The sequence below is a fragment of the Amblyomma maculatum genome, chromosome 1 (genome assembly GCF_055883805.1).
Source record: "Amblyomma maculatum isolate TAMU_Amacu chromosome 1, ASM5588380v1, whole genome shotgun sequence".
NCBI classification, from domain to species: Eukaryota; Metazoa; Arthropoda; class Arachnida; order Ixodida; family Ixodidae; genus Amblyomma; species Amblyomma maculatum.
In genome coordinates this window covers 212,031,879-212,046,473 of record NC_139344.1, presented here as the reverse complement: position 1 = coordinate 212,046,473, position 14,595 = coordinate 212,031,879, and the positions used below count along the sequence as shown (strand labels likewise).

The window sequence follows — 14,595 nt, the reverse complement described above, 5'->3', positions numbered from 1 at the left end:
TCAGCTGTTAAAACCAAAACAACACAAGAGAATGAATTCAATTATAAAAGTTATTTAGTGGCAGCAGGTGGTCCATTCATACTAACAGCTAATGCACAATGAAAATTACATGCTTGCTTGCACTTCTTTAGCACACTTTTGCAGACAATTTCATCAAAACAGCCCTAAGTACACCCAAGCAGGCTTCTAAATTCACAACACACAGGTGAACCTCTCTAGAAAATTTGTAGATTTATTGTATGCAATGTGTATAAGACATGAGATGTGCTAGTGACAAAAAAAAAATGATGTGAACCACTTCCGTATGTTTCATATGTCCATTTTGCCTTGCCCTAAGCACAGATGGATGGAAGAATTGTGTCACAACACACGTCAACACCAGTCCTTCTGACCACGAACACATCAGTCATATTGCATTGCAGAATAGATCATAATCCATGTTACCTGCACCAAGAGAGATATACAAGAGGATCAGTTATAATAATCCAAACACTAATGATAATGGAAACAACTGCGAAAAGTTGCAAATAGATGAAAGCGAGCACTTTGTAAGAGCTTGCCACAGTGCCTTAGTGTCATGGCATTTGGCTGCTGAACCCAAGGACAAAGGACAGGATCCTAGTCACAGCAGCTAACACCTATGTATTGTGCGTTGTGCTCACTAAAGAGACATCGAAGTCCACTCCAGCCAATCTTTATCAGTAAAATTCAATTCAATGGCTCCTTCTGGCCATGCTGATGTTTGTCCAGCAGCGAAACACACATTTATTGCTGCAGAAACTGCATTTAAAATTTCTAGCATCACTCGATTCAAACTGGTGACATCTAAATCGAAACTGACTCAAGGTTCCCCATTCCGAAGAGAACGAGAGTGCAGGTACAGCCTCTAGGATCCACATCCAAGAAACTGTATTATTGCACTGCAGTTTACTTGCAAAATCAGCTGGCAAAGGTGACACCTATATTTCATAATTTTTTTATTTACTTTTTCTAACTTTCTTATAAAAGCTACATTTCCAGTCAAAAGAGCATCTCAGCTGTTGATATGCAGTAATCTATCAATAGAGGCCAACTTCAATATGACCTCAGTGTCCCTTTAATGAACACCACATGATTTAAATAAATCCACATTCCTCCCTGACAGTGCTTCTCACGGCCCATGTGACCTGCTGGGACTTCACGAACACAAGAAATTTCTTGAACAGAAAGAGAAAGTTCACACCCCAGTGACTGACAGCTTTGAAATTTCAATTAGGTTCACAAATTTTCAAGAAAAAAAAAGAGGGGCAAAGATTATACCGGAGAATGGTATAATTTCTGTACCTCTCAGCTACAGCAAACATCACCTTACCATAGCATATTGTATTAAGAGTTAAAGCAATGAATTTTATAAATGACTAATGACTCCATGCAGCAAGTAGCTGGAAGCGCCCTTTTTTTCTTCTTTTTGTAGTAATACAGTTGATATTGTACAATACAGAAGTTTAGTGCTCAAAGACAGTGCTCTAATTGCATTCAGAAACTTAGCTTTTTAGACTTAGGCTATCTATTTACACAATATAAGCAGGCCAAGTTCAAATTATCATATTTTTCAGTGTACAAGACGCAATTCTTTTGCAAAAATGTTTCTAGTTCGTCCTGTACAACCGTGCATCGTGTATAACTTTTTTTTTTTTCCATTTTGCTCAATTTTCCGAGGTAAACTTTATCGTGAAACAGCGGCCGTAACGACTTCCATGATTACGAAACCTCCAAGCATTAGCATTAATAGTATGAAATGCCAAAAGATGGGGACATACACATATACGCTCTTCACCTGTCCACACTGTCAAGACAAGCCAAAACAAAGTTTCACTTTTAAAGCTGCCATTTGGATCTTTATTTTCTGACTACTGCATGTATTTTCCACTTCCTGTGTGTACTGCGCCTGATGCCCGAGCATGGCGATGATCAGAGCAGCTATTCTGAGCGCAACAAGGATGTCTCAGCAAGGCTGCTGCCAGAAATAGGCGAATGCGAACAAGACAGAGCGTCAGAAGATGAAACTTATGCGTCGAGTAAAAATGAAGTGTTGCTGCTCTGCCTGGAAAAGAGATTTTTTGGGTGTGATGTTACCTTTCTTTTTATTATTTTGCGCCATGTAAGGAGTATTCTCACAGGAACGGAGCATTCTGAGATGGTCTCACAATCTTGTATAGACAGGTCCCAATGCCCTAACTGGGTAAATTGAGGTGCGTCTTATATACCAACTTTCCTGCTGAAAGCTTTTAAATATGAGGGGTGCATCATATGCACTAGAAAATACGGCAATACCATGAGAGAAGTAGACAAAGCAGTTTAGCATTTCCCCTTGATATGTACAAGTCCTTTTTAAACCTATGCAGTAGCTGCCCAGCAATAGGTCCCCAAAACATACTAAATAAAAATACTCACCAGAAAGCCGGCAAAAGATGTGACAAAACCTTCTTTCACAAGCTCCCACACTCCACCATACTCTTCATCGTCCACCTTTTGAAATGAGCTTGTGTACCCATACACAAGTACAATGTTAATACAGAAGAACCTGCACAGAGAATTTGCTCGACATCAACCAGCCTCTAACTTATGGCCAACCCTCAAAAGGATTGGCCAGACAGGGGTATGCACAAATAGCTTTTTCAGTGAAAACATAAAGGATACTGACTCTGTCATAAAGAAAACATTTTCTAAGAGAAGCAGGGGACGCTAACCTCCTAGCCCACTACACGTAATTATGCTTACAGCAATAATACATTTCTACGAAATTAACACAGCTTCATTTGACACTGTTAAATAGTTTCTGCACTTTTTACACAGCATCGGTCACATTCTGTCATCTGTTCACTTGAACTTGGCAAATCATTGAAAACCGACAGTGACCAGTGAAGACAGGTGAAGGCCTCACCATGCAAGCACGTGGTAATAGTTCAGTGAAGCCGTGACACATTAAGTGACTGAAATTATCAGAACCATAAATTTCACTGATGCTACTAGTATTGTAACATTTGCCCACTAATCTAAGAGATCATACCTTTTAAGCATTATAACTATTAACAGCTTGATTATGCTCGCTTGAGGAAGAAGGCCCTGCCCATTGACCTTTAATTAGCACCGATTTGCACGACTTGCGGGCAACCAAATTTCCTAATCTCATAAGCTCATCCGGCCTTCAGCCACTCCGTGTTACATTTTTGTTCTGTTGGAATTCCACTCTGTTATCCTGACAAACCACACCTGTGCTTAGCATTTTTTGTCACACTAAGGCCCATTTTTCCTCTTGAGTTTTGTTAGAACACAGTTTGTTCTCTAATCCATATCGCTCTATTTTCATCTCTTAAGGCTGCCCCTATCCTTGTTGCAAGGGAAGTAAGCAAAGATCTTCGAAACTCCATCTTGAAAAAAGAAAACTGGGACTAATGCATTTATAGGTTTACAGTGGGCTGGTATCTGCAAAGGGCAGCTAGTACAGCAGTGGCAGTCACTTTTTCTATAGCGTCAATCTCGTCCAATGCAGTGGCTGCTTACTGCACAAAAGAAAACTGCTATGCGTCACTACAACTACACAAACTGTGTATAGATGGCACGCACTGGCGCCCAACTGAGCCACCGGCCGCCATACTTGTGGTGCACGCAGCCGACGAATGCCCCCACTAGAGTGCTTTCCTTGCGCAATGCATTCAGACTGCCGCTTGGAACTCACGAGCACGGGAGATTCGGCTGGCCATCACCGCGCTCGACAGCAGCAAGAAACTATGTCGCAAATAAATGTCGCTTCGAATGGGCAGCTCCACTGCTTAGCGCTGCTCGATCCGAGGTCGAGGAACGGCCGGTCCGACGACGCCGTGGGCTTGACTCGAAGCGCAGATAATGGTCAGTGGCTGCAGCGCTTCCGCAAAATCTGAGAGTTGGAATTTGGAAGCCTTACTGTTACCACATTAGAAAAATGTCATTTTTACACAAAGTGCTACCCCCTGTTGCAGTTAATGGTAGCTCATTAAGGCACCAAACTTGGCTATAAGTGCACAGGGGTGGCTCATTTTTGCACTCAGCGCCGTGCGTGTTGACAAAAGTGGACATGCGAGAATGTCTGGCCGATACTCGGTGGTCTGCGCTTCAACCCTGTCGTGTCTGTCTTTCATGTTGGCATCTGTAAACACAGTACACATACAGTGCAATGACTGAGTTAAACTGCCTGTTTGCTGAGATAGGCAGCGAACTTGCATTATCGCCCTGGCGCAAGCATAAATTCCCAGCATTTGTACAAGAAAAAAAAAAAGTAATCACCAGAGTGGCCTAGGCAACCCCGGGAAACAAAGCCATGCCCCAGGGACTCATTTCAAGGTCCAAAACAGGACTAGGTCACACATCATTTCACATGTACAGGTTTTGGGAAACTTTAATTGGTGCACATGCATCCTGCGTTTTTCTTGTGCTCTCATCCAAAACGTTCGGTAACCCTAAGGTTAAACTCTGAACCACTATGCCATGGTCACATAAACAGAAGAGATGGAAATCAAAGGTTCTGCACAGATATGTCGTCTAGAGTAATGCAAGAGCAGCATAGACCCACCGCAGCCATCTGATTACGTCCTCTTAATTCCCCTTTAGTGTGCTTGAACTACATGCTGGAAGGGCTGTTGTCACCGTTGTGCAAGCTTTCATTCCGGAGTAAAGGGAAGCCGAATCCACGAACAATGTTCGTCGCTGCGCCCTTTTCGCATACCTCGGATCGAGCAGAGGTAACCAGCGCATGTGAACACCCTGAGTGGAGTTTGTTTACAACACATTTTAATGCAGCTATTATTACAGGCCCATTTTCCGATGCACACGGATTCTGAGTGACAACGTGACTGTGGCACGCGAGCTACCGTAACACGACGAAGACATACTTTCGGAGCACCACTGGCAGGAGTTCGTCTGCTACGTGCACTGCAAAAATGGCGGCTGGCAGCATAGTTGGGCACCTAGTGTGCGCAGTGCATATCACTTAGTAAAAGTATTGACCAACATTATGTAACATTGTTTGAATATACCAGCCATCATCATTAACAGCAAACTGCCACTCACTTAGCAAAACCGAAATGCTTTCGCAGCTAACCGCCCAAACCATCATGTCACATTATATTGCACAGCAAAGTCGAAAGTTCACCTTGTATTGTTGCTGACCAGTCATGATAGCAACTGGCACCCTCAACTCTCTTCCCCCCCCCCCCCCCCCCAAGGAAAAAAGCATCAAAAGTAAACAATGAAAGTAGCTGACGGTCAACTACTTAATGATTATGAGCAGCCCCAAATTATAGACAGTGATATCAATGTTTCAAACACATTCAAACTTGTGACATCTGCCACTTCGCTTTTCTGATGTGGCTATTAATAGCAACTAATATCACTTCCTCATTAAAGGAGCAACATCTAAGATTTAAAGGCCTATAAATGAGAAACCTTCCAAGGTTTGAGCCACTCAATGGAAATAACTATAGATACAATCGTTTCCTGCTTAATTCACCTTTCTCTTCTACCCCACCATCTACTCGTCTTACTACACTAATTGTGGGGACGTCTCTACCAATTACCGATATCTTTGGGCCTGCCCCCTACATATATCCTTACCCGCAATACCCATCCCACACCTGCCTCCTCGGAGACCAATCTTTTAGCCACTGATGCCTCCGAACAGCTAATGTACAGGGCTAGGCTGGAAGGGGCAGCCAGATGGGCCCTGGACTGAGGACTCCTCCTCGGAGGCTACACTATTTCAATCAAGGTTATTCACTTAGTGCCGTCTAACAGTAAACTGGGCAGGACATGTAATGCACAGTGTCAGAGTGGATGCAAAAATAAAAAACAAATATGCAGTCAAGGGCAGCCAAGAGTTGCCGACAAGATTGTGAAGTTTACTGAAATAATGGCATCATGTGGCATCAGCTGGCACAAGACAAGGATGTCCTGAGGTCATTTGGAGAGGGCTTTGCATTACAACAAGTTCAACTTGATCTATGAAGATGAAAAAATTTATGATCCACTCGTCACCAGGGAAGGGCAGACTGCACATTATAATAAGCTCCATCTTGAGAATACAGGTCTCCATAAGGTCAGATAGAATTCATGAAAAAAAAATAAAAAGACAATGCAGAAGACCCTAACGGGGGCCCTTCAGCCAATGGCATCGACCGATCCTCAGGATGTCGTGGTTAATCTGATCAAGGTGTGGTTAACCTCCCTTAATCAGCCACAACCTGCACTGCCCCACAAGCAGGTCAAAGGGGATTATTTAAGAGAATCAGTCCAAGCCACCAAAGGGTTCTTACAGGGTCAAAAGCCACTTTTTCCTTAAGTTGCAGCTGACTATAGAGCAACAATACTACCTAGCTTAAACCCGTTGCTTCAATCTTAATTAATCCACTAGCTGTTTGATGCATATAAAATTGATGTGTCATTGCAACAACATAAAAATAAAGACGGGAGAACATTCTAGTCATGAGTCTGCAGAGATTCTTGGGGTCTGCCACAGGAAATCTGTTACAATGTTGGCCACCAAAACGTTGTTCTGTGTGTAGAGCATGCATCTGCACAGAAGGTTAAACCAGCAACAAGTGACCATCCTCACTTTACAAGTGTGCACGTTCACGTCAAAAACGCATTCTAGTCGATGGTGCAGCCTGTAGAGTTATATAGCAGCCCCAGAATTTGCAGTCTCAAATAACTAGACCAGAAATTACGTGCTTATGTGTTCCACGTTTTCATCACAGCGCTGCTTATTGGTATCTATTTTGCATGATTCCTTAGCACGTGCACTTACAATGCGATTCCCAAGAATCCTTTGAGTGGCACTAGGCCCCAGGCCAACCCGAGAAGAATCCCAAGGATTTGTCGTGACCAGTACAAGACGTCAAGAAATTCGTCCTGCAAGCATGCATAGATGAAACACGATATGAGTTAAAAGAGAGCGCGTGTTCCATCTGGGACGGCAAGAACCCCATACCAACGCGAACACGTCAGTCCGCGTCTGACCAGTTCGGTGCGGACAATCTCAGATTTAATCACGTGTCATTTAGATATTAATTACAGAAAACTGGGTGAGAAACAGGGCGCACAACACACACTGTACTCAAAATGAGTCCGGGCAGCACGGTTGTATAGTAACGATGCTTTAGATGCAGCGTTCTACTCTGGTAGTATACACCTTGTGTCTTCAAGTGTATTGCACTCATACGAAGAAAAAAAAAAAAGCGTGGAAAAAAACCACGAATTCAATTAGTACAACAACGTGCATTGAATGCGATGCGACAAGGTCCAGTCTCGCCAGAGGAAATAACACACAGAGATTTCACCTCTCACCTTGTCGGGCCACTCGGAGTTCGGCGTGAACGCTCGCGCCCAAACAGACGATAAGCTTCCTTTAGCATGACCATTTCTCTCCGCTTGTTTTCGCCTCTGGTTCATGTTTACCAAAATTCGGCTGTACCAAACTGGGAACTCTCACAAAACAGATTCGCTCGCAAACTTCCTCACGCTACTCACGCTCAGCCGCTTAGCACGCCGACTGAGCCATGATTTTGAGTTCGGTATCCCCCTGTCGGTGCACATTTCACGCGCAACAAGATTTCAACTTAAAAAACGTGTTGGTTTAAATCATAACTAAGAAAAGTTCCTGATAATGCCTAAGTGTATAATTTTCCAACTGTTAACCATTCGTTCTGAATCAGCATCTCAAGGCGCGTTATTTGAATATTGGCATGGTGTTAAGGCAGTTAAGGTGGTTAACTACATAGTAATAACGTTGGCTAAATGCGTCTGTGCCTTCATCTTTTGGTCATGCTTGCTATGACTGCTACTTTCCTTCTAATGCAGTTGTCAACAAATCATAGAGGTTACCGGCAGAGCGAGGGGACGCGTAGCAGAAGTTGCGATATGTGCCCTCCCTTTCGCTCCCTTCGAAGAAAGTAAAAATGAGCGGGAAATTCGAGTTTATGGCAAATTACAGTGGAGTGCGTCTCAAAAAGCTACCCGTTAAGCACTTTCTGAAGATCGCTCCCGGTACTAGGCTGAAGCTGATCGAGTAGTACATACCCTGCGAAGCACCGTTTCTCGGACTTTCTAGTGTCATCCATATATATCCTCCCGGGACCGGGCTGCAAAAACTTATCAGTTCAATACATTTGGAGCCTTTCCATTTTGTCTAAAACCAGGCATTACGCGACTTTCCAGTTTACCAAGCTGATGACAGCGCACGAAAATTAGCGCATAACTTGCGCTCATTCCGGAAAGAGTAACTGCATGGGGACGTCTTTCCGCGCTATTTATTAATGAAAAGAATATATTTAAATAAAAACGGTTTAGAAACGAGATGTCACAATACAGCTGCTGAGAAGACACGTTTAATTTATTGCATTATTATATCAAACACTACTCAAACTAACGAAGTCACGATTTAAGTATCTTGTGTGTGCACGCAACAATGCAAGCAATCTGACCTTGCATGGACACGAAAGTGGTGCGCAGGGGTGGTAATACAACGCACGTAAGGAAACAAGTGCAAACGAGAAGCAAGGAACCTGATTTTAACATATTTTAATGCAACCTGCCATCTACAATATCATTTCTGAAATATTGAAAAAAAAACTATTTTATTCTATAGTAAAACAGGCGCATACGTGTAATAACTTGTACGGGGTGTGCAAATAGCACTTTTTTCAAAATAAAATCTAATTAGAATCAAATAGGTTAGAACCGGATTGAATTTGAATCGAATATTTTTCGCGCAAATAGGGCGAACGCAGTTGGGCCTTAGTCGGGCCCCCGTGAATAAACGCAATTTCAATTTTTAACAGTTTTAATGTATACATGTAGGGTTCCGTATTTTCGGTATTTTCCTTTGAATTGGAAGAGAGGGCGGTATTCGGTTTTATTTTTCCTTTGATTCGTCATTTTCGGATGCCTATCTTTTATGCCAGATGTTTAGCGGGGCTTTTGTCATAAAGCGAATGTAAGATTACAATATAACGCACGTGCATTACACAATTTATTGGACACATATCAAACACTCTACAGAGTGAATTAATGCACCAACAAGGGAAAATAACGACTCACAAGCATGAAATTATTACTTATAGTTTCATCATTACTTATATACTTAGAGATGTGTAAGCCACTGAAGCAAGTTCTTCGCGCCTTAAGAAACGCAGGCCGTGAGTCGCACTTTTCCCGTTTGCCCTTGACACCCAACTGAAATTGCACGGGCGGCCGCTAAACGACTGGACAGAGCTTGGCAGCCGGTATTTTCGGCCACCCATTGCGAAACTAAGGAACTGTTGGCTGACTAAGAAATTACTCGGCACCCAACGCTCGGCACCCAAGCACGACCCAAAGTAGGGCCGTGGTTGGCTGTCTACAAGGTCGGCCAAGTACTTTGAGCCAGCCGCACATTGGCAAATCGTAGGGGAATCGCCGGCAGCCAAACATGGCCAAAGTAAAGCCGTGGTTGGCTGTCGACGAGGTTGATCAAGTAGCATGTAGGTTTTTTTTAGCAAATACATCTCTATGTTGTTCGAATAAATGCGGCAGAGCGAATTTTTTTTTTTTATAAAAATCAGTAACATGACATGCTCTCTTTTACTTTCCATTTTTGCTGTCGCAAGCTTAACATCATAGAAATATCTTCTCTCGACATGAGAGCGTCACTGATGCTGAAATGAGCGCATCATGTCAGCGTACCCACCATATAATTCTTACGTTATGAAAGTTAGCTTGACAACAAAATGCTCGCGCATATAAAAAGGCGCATGTCCAACGTTTCCTTCCGCCGTGTGCGCGGCGAAAGGGGGAGGGGTTAGCGTGTTGCTGATTGCTGAGCTATTGCCCGCCGTCGCTCTTTAGGTCCAAAACTAAGAAATCCCAAACAAAAATACGTTAACGCGAAAGCATACCTTGAGACACTAGAGAAGCAGGCAAAACTTTTAAACAAATACCCCTTAACTTGCTGTTATGTGCGCGTGTTTAGTCAAACGTAATTATTCCGAATTGGTAAAGCGTCCTTTTTTTTTTAAGTTATGTTCAGTGTGTGTGTGTGGGGGGGGGGGGGGGGGGGGGGGCACGGCTAGCGCGCGAAAGCATAACAAGAGCCCCCCATCTGCCGCCGTCTCCGCGTCACGTCTCGCCTCCCCCGCAGCCGCGAGCGCGACTGCGACCGACTCCCGAGCCAAATGACGTCTCGTGAGTGCTTCAACATAAACACAGTAAACATACACCGTTTAATATTTAGTGTGTGAGCCCTAAACTCCCGCAGGATACGTCGATTCGCAGATTTCGACTGCGCCCCCAGCGTACGTGTTTGTTTACCCACAAGCAGCGCCGACATAAAACTGCCGGCTGCCAGAGAGGGTCACATCGACGCTTCCCGCTCAATGTGCACTCGCTTTGTGATGTAAGCAGTCGTCGATTTGGGGTCGCCACAACTACACTCGATGGCCACATATGCAACCGCTAAAGCTTGTCAATGCGCGCTCTGTAATCGCCGCAACTCTAAACCATGGTGCTCGTCATCGCACGACGGATGGAGCGGCGCGATGTTCTAACAGAAAGGGGCACCGGACGCCGTCAAACCTGTTCCGGCGGAGCCTCGTTGCTCCCACGTGAATCTACGTCAGAGCGCTTTCTTTTTCTCCTGCAAGAAACAAAAAAATACCGAGGTGGTTCCTGCTCTCCCTGCAGCGGTGGAAGTACAGTTCTTCCACCGTGGGTGGAAGTCGTGCTCCGCGTCTGTACGGAAAAAAAAAAAAAGAAGCGTGCTGTCTCAAGTGCTTTAGCAGCACTTTGGAGCTAGAACGCGTTTTCATCTCAGCTTCGGTAACGGTACAAACACCGCGCGCACTGCGCCAAAACAAATGAGTATAATTATAGCAACCATGTATTAAACCGCAGCATAAATAATGTTCACCCCATTAAAATTATTCTTCGGAATCAGCGGAATTCACAATCAGCGAAATTATTCTTCGCAATCAGCACAATCAAAGAAAACATAATGAACTATTCCATCAATAAAAGAATTGTTCCCGACATGTCAAGAAGCTTCTGATACAAGCATTAAAAAATCAAGTTAGAAAGGCCCCAACTGAAATAATATTTCACGCAAATCTGTCGGAAGTCGAGGTTAGCTGTGACGTCCTGCATATTGCAAAGTGAAATACAATCGGCATTTTTGTGTCAGTCTCTTATGCTTCGGGGCTGGAAGGCATTGCAATCTTAGCTTCTGTAGCTGTACGCAACTCAACAGTTTACTGCAAAGCACCGCGCAACAGCACGGAAGCAAATTGGTACGAATATAAGCAGCGAGTAGTAAAACGTAGTGTAAATGCACACTCTAGTTATATTACTCTTGGTAAGCAGCTAAACTGAAGAAACGCAGACACATGAGCTCTCATCAGAGATTTTGAGAGTGCTCTTAAATTGCCATTTATAAATTGAGTGATATGATGTTAAATAATATCACACTGATATCGGCTGTGGGGAACAATGCCGCTTTTAAAGCCGTAGCAACCGCGAAAACGTGGCTCCGTCGCAGCTTTCAATACAGGAAGCGGCAAAAATCTGTTTGGTGGTGGATTGCTGGCGTTTTCCTTTGCGCTTGATGCACTTTTTTCGCTATTGCCTTTCTTATACCGCGCCGTTCATCCGTTGTATGCTTTTTTTTTCTCTCTCTCTTTTCTTTGTTCAGTTTTCTCCTCTGCTCCTTTCCTCACCTCACCCATTAGTTCTTCCTTTCCCTTCTTCACCTGTGCGGCAGTCCTTCGCCTGCCTAGCCAGCAGGTTTCCCGCCCGTCTAAATCTTTACTGTCCTGAACCTAGTTTGCCACGCAGTTTTGCAACGCAGTACTTTTTTGTTGTTCTGGTTATGTCTATATATAATGGCTCTTAGCTAAACTTATGAGCCACATGCTTCACATGATTTCAATTTGCCAAGGACCTGTTTTGCGTTTGGATCGGCTTAGGGTTCCAAGAAAAATTACCAGCTTGACTTCGCAACGAGGTACCATTTGCGTAGCTCCGAAATGAAAAGGAGTGAAATTCCAAACTACTTGAAAATAGTTTTACTTCAGTACCCCCGATTAAAAAAAAAAAAAATATCCGTCTCTTCTATTCCACATTTAATGTCGCGACTTCTCGCCGCAGTTCAGAGTTTGAACGCCTTCTTATCTCAGCCTCAGTACAAACACCACGCGTACTACGGAACAGCAAATGTGTACGAACATATATCAAGCCAGTATCCAAGCTCAGCATAAATGCGCACTTCTATAATATTATTCATGGCCGTCAGCGAAATCTTAGAAATCTAGAGAAATATATATAATTAACCCTATCATCAATAAAGAAATGGGTCGCCAAAACTTGGAAGATTTCTTTCCATACACCCATTCAAACATACAACTGAAACGTCATAAAGTTTTGCAAGAAGTCATGTTTAGCTGCGACACCTGGTGCATTGAGAAATGAAAAAAAAAAAAAGAAAACGGCATCTCTTGTCTCTTATCAGCGCGCGCTTCGCGGGGCACCACCAGACAGGAGCGCAACCCACGCTTTTTTTTTTTTTTTCGTCCAATGTTACTAGACTGCCGCCGTCTGCGTTTGTTTTTGAGCCAGTACGATGCAGAAGTACCAGTTCCAGTCAGTTGCAAGTAACAGCACAACGCTAATGCTTGCTGGATGTATAGGCCTTGGATCGTTACTTCTATCGGGCTGTCTTGGCTCGGGTCATATCCGTCCAAGTTTCTTCAGCCTCTCGAAGAAGCATTTCAAAGTCCAGATGTTCCTCTTCACACCTTTTTTTGAGCTCTTCATATATTTGCAGGAGGCAGTAGGCATCCAAAGCTGCATACACAGTCTGCGATGGACGCAGCGGTCTCTTTTCCCAATTGGAGCAGCGCTCACTCTTGTTTAATGGTAGGCCCAGCGTCGAATATGTCAATTCAGCCAATCCTTTACACTTCCGTCTTGGGTCCACTGGTTTAATAACCCCTGGGTAGTCATGTCTCAGCTTCTGTGCAAAGTTGCACAGGTCAAGTACTCTGCTCACTTTAGCATTTGGTTGCATAACTGTCTCTGCCACTAGTCTGAGGTCTTCTGCAATGCCATAACCCAACTTCAGAATTTTGTGCGATGACAGAATTTCGGAGAACAGTTTGTCCCAATCAGAGGCTTGCAATTCCCCTACGAGTCTCAGCATATCCAAGATGAACACGTAGTCCCAAACCGCCAGCTGGATTATGGCCAGCCTTGAGGGAATCAATCCAAAGGCTGGCTTCCACTCTGCGTCGATACCAATAACATTGTACTGAGTAATAACTGTAATAAAATGCTTGAAACCGGCAGATGAATTCACCATAGTCACATCTTTAAGGTCAAGCCTCAGTTCCAAGAACATGCCAGTAACGTCTGGAACATCAGTAAAGTCCCATGATGTAAGCAGATCCTGAACTTTTTGGGGTTCACATCGATGTTTGTAGTCCAAAAGGTGCCTTGGCCAGTGATCTTCTGGATAACCAAGCTTCAGTGCAAAGCAAAGAGCAGTTTCACAGTCATTAAATGATACCAAGTATTGAAGGAGCTCATGCTGCAGTTTCATGAAACCCTGGACAACATCATAAATCCTCTCTTTCCAACTTGCTTCCGAGTATTCCTTCGCATTCCGCTGATGGATAAGGTACTTCAAGGCCTTCTTGCTCCTACTGTAGTGAATATTAGGGCAGAGCTCGACTGACAGTCTATACTGCTTAAGTAGCCTAGATGCAGCCTTGGCAATTGTTTCGCCATTAAGCTTTTGTTTGCTCACCAGCTCGATGTCCAGATTGTTCTTCAGCCTCTTAACACGGGATGGGTCAATGAACAACAGGTCGAGGAACTTCAGTAGATCGATTTGAACTCGAGGCTCTCCTTCCATGTACTTCTCCAGCAGCTCCATTTTGTCCAGGAGGTAGAGTGGCACAGCAATCTCTTCAATTTTGTAATATACTTGAAGCTGCAGCCTTGCAACGATAGTGCCTGCCTCGTTATAATAGTTCTTGACTAGCAAGTCGTCTATGATGTCATTGTAGTCGTATGGATTGTCTTCCAACTTGTACACTTGGCACACGACTTCAATCAAAGATATTTTTGCTTGCTTGACGACTACCGCCAAAGCACGGTGTTTCAATTCCTTCCAAAGTCGGGCATACAAGGCTGGACGGTCAGATATCCACTCCTGAAATTCCTTCATGACCGTAAAGCCTAGGGTGTTGAGATCATTCCAAAGAAAATCCCGCGCTGTATGCATCAACTCAAGTGCACATTCAAAACAGTTGGAAGCTCTGTCAAAATAGATGTGCAGAAGCCTTACAAGATCATCGGTTTTCTTGTTTCTTCCAGAATGCCAGACATCCTCCAGATGATTGATCCATGAAGACTCCATGGTAAAGCAGCTGCTGACACAACCGAACTGTCGGGTGGCATCAACAAAACCGCGTTGACGAGATGAAGCGATGGAGGGCTTCAAAGGAGCGTCCACGACAGCGCGTCAGCAAAATACTTATCATCGCAAACCCAGCG

The 14,595-nt window shown here is 43.9% G+C and overlaps 2 protein-coding genes across 3 annotated transcripts; both read right to left on the bottom strand.

Moving 5' to 3' along the window:
* Positions 1-214: 214 nt before the first annotated feature.
* Positions 215-7,593, bottom strand: LOC146205534 (GEL complex subunit OPTI). 2 transcript variants are annotated; one of them, XM_084590247.1, is made up of 4 exons: positions 7,357-7,593; positions 6,818-6,921; positions 2,434-2,521; positions 215-444 (listed from the first exon to the last, which is right to left on the bottom strand). In XM_084590247.1, the coding sequence occupies exons 1-4, from the start codon at positions 7,459-7,461 to the stop codon at positions 403-405; spliced, it is 339 nt and encodes a 112-aa protein (XP_084446373.1). In that variant the 5' UTR covers positions 7,462-7,593; the 3' UTR covers positions 215-402. The 2 variants fall into 2 exon arrangements, with proteins under 2 accessions (XP_084446373.1, XP_084446372.1); XM_084590246.1 differs by having other exon boundaries at positions 2,434-2,563; positions 7,357-7,586.
* A 5,149-nt stretch (positions 7,594-12,742) lies between these two features.
* Positions 12,743-14,266, bottom strand: LOC146205533 (exonuclease mut-7 homolog). Its single transcript, XM_084607384.1, has one exon. It carries the CDS (start codon positions 14,264-14,266, stop codon positions 12,743-12,745), a length of 1,524 nt encoding a protein of 507 aa, XP_084463510.1.
* Between the last annotated feature and the right edge of the window lie 329 nt (positions 14,267-14,595).

Excerpts from the sequence above, each read along its gene's own strand:
- LOC146205533 (XM_084607384.1), bottom strand. The coding sequence starts at position 14,266 with ATGAAGGAATTTCAGGAGTGGATATCTGACCGTCCAGCCTTGTATGCC.
- LOC146205534 (XM_084590246.1), bottom strand. The coding sequence starts at position 7,461 with ATGAACCAGAGGCGAAAACAAGCGGAGAGAAATGGTCATGCTAAAGGA. Across the intron at positions 6,922-7,356 it reads ACTCCGAGTGGCCCGACAAG|GACGAATTTCTTGACGTCTT; the intron begins GTGAGAGGTGAA and ends GCATGCTTGCAG. Across the intron at positions 2,564-6,817 it reads GGATTCTTGGGAATCGCATT|GTTCTTCTGTATTAACATTG; the intron begins GTAAGTGCACGT and ends TTCTCTGTGCAG.